At 40.1% G+C, this 2,015-nt stretch overlaps 1 protein-coding gene across 2 annotated transcripts in view; it reads right to left on the bottom strand.

The window, feature by feature from the left end:
* TNR (tenascin R) overlaps window positions 1–2,015 on the bottom strand; it is a 497,374-nt gene that overhangs the window by 71,324 nt on the left and 424,035 nt on the right. The window contains exon 5 of one of the 2 annotated variants that reach the window (XM_023728058.1): window positions 1,326–1,485. In XM_023728058.1, the coding sequence (XP_023583826.1) occupies window positions 1,326–1,485 (160 nt within the window). Of the gene's footprint in view, window positions 1–1,325; window positions 1,590–2,015 lie in introns of both variants that reach the window. The other variant, XM_004372844.1, reaches the window with a different exon arrangement.

Below are 2,015 nucleotides of genomic sequence, written 5' to 3' on the forward strand. Positions count from 1 at the left end.
CAGGGCATTTGTAATCCATTCATCTTCTCATTTGAGACTTACATGAAATGGGCTCAAATCCCTTATCCTATATTTGATGATAATTCCCATTTAGTGACCCAGGAATTTTATGAATTCTAAGGGGCTTATGTTCCCATGGTCGCCTCTTGTTTTGGTCTTGTTTTGCTGCTAAATCTCTGTGTCACTCATAGCTTACCTCCTCTGGAAGTTCTCTTCTCTCTTCCCAGCCCTTCTTCCTTGATATCCCCTAAAGACTTCCCACACAAGGCACACGGATATTTGGGTGCATGACAGATATTGCAGTAGGTTTGGGGTGATGAGGTTGTAGAGCAGCATCCTCACCACTGGAAATTTCTTTGGCCTAAATTTCTTTGCAGATCCTCCTTCTGGTGTTTGAAATTCCAAAGTAATATAGGCTCATTATAACAATTTAAGAATTCAGAAATGTATAAAGAAAAAAAAAATGCCTTCTATCTCTTTCTTATTCCACTCTTTGATGTAATCAGTGTTAATAGTATGAAACTTTTCTTATTTTTCTATGCTTAAATAAACTTATACAGAATATAAATACACACTTACAGCATTTTTTTTCCTTGTTAAAAACAAAAAAAGAAAAGCTGTTCATTTTCTTAAGGAGAACAGTTTAATTTGCTTTCTGTCTCTCTCTATTTCTCTTTTTGCCATTGAATCTTTCTAAACTATGCCCTGGAACCTCTACTTTTATAGTCAAAAGGACTCTCAACTCAACAACAGCAACCACAAAAATAAAATAAATTTATTTAAAAAAAAATGGGCTGTCAAGATATCTTGCTAAACAAAGGACCATGAAGAAATTATGCTACTTCTCTCTGAAGAGAAGTGGATGTTGTCGTTTCTGCTTTTTAAATAGGATGTTTCCCTCCTCCGTTATATACTTATAATCTGTAACATACCATTTAGCACTTGCTTATTATACATCCTGTTTCACATCCCCTGGTTTTGAATCCTTAAATTAACTAGATCAAATGTCTAGATAAGTGTCATACGTTACTTGATTTCCAATCAAAATCTAGCTTATAGCAAGCCAGTACTCAATAATCAAAGCACGTTTTGTCCTTTTAGCTCTATAATTTATGGGAGCTGCCTGAATTTGGAAACTTTTAATGGAAGTGCCTTTTTAATGACGTACACTTTCCGAAGTGAGTCATGCCTGAAGCCCTTCCTCTCAAAAGTGGTGATATTGCAGGCATCCCTGAAGAATTAAGAAAAGACACTGCTATCATGAATGCCCATGATCTCATGTAGGGGAAAAGAAAAATGAAGCAGGAAGGGGGAATGGTACATACGGGTGGCCACCTTGGCAGTGATGGGAAGGCTGAGGATGTTGCTAATGACAGCGTAGACGCTGATGTTGTAGGTGAGACCTGGCTCCAGCTCTGTGATGGTGACACCACTCCAATCTCCAGGCACCCGCTGCTGGAGCTGGAGGCCCCCCCGGGTCATCGGCTGGTAAGAGATCACATATTCCGTCACTGCCATCGGCCCGTCCCATTCCAGCTCAATGGACCTGTCGCTGATACCAGCCACTCGCAAGTCCTCTGGAGGGGCAACTACCGGGAGGCAATACACAGACAGCATGAGCTCAGAGGATTGCTTTCCCCATCCTGGACTCAATTTTGCTTCTGCACATCTCACCCCACATGCCATGTCTATGTTTCCGCTGGGCTCAATGGCCTTGAGCGATTAGTAAGTCTCTTTGTGGGCAGGTTCTTGTCTTTCCCCCATCTCCATGGGGCCATAAGCTAGCGGTGTGCTGGAGCCAGCTCCTACGGGCTCGTGAAAGCTGAATGTTCAATTTTCAGGGATTTTGCAAGATCGTTGTTAAACAGCCATTATTAAAGATTAAATTATATAAACTTATAATTAAGTAAATTATATTAAAAACAAAGAAAATAAATATTCAGAACTCATCATTTCCAAATTAGTTGACTACATTTTAATATTATCTATGCGGTGAAGGTAATTTGGGGCCCTGG

This window comes from Trichechus manatus, unplaced genomic scaffold (assembly GCF_000243295.1).
Source record: "Trichechus manatus latirostris isolate Lorelei unplaced genomic scaffold, TriManLat1.0 scaffold00021, whole genome shotgun sequence".
NCBI classification, from domain to species: domain Eukaryota; kingdom Metazoa; phylum Chordata; class Mammalia; order Sirenia; family Trichechidae; genus Trichechus; species Trichechus manatus.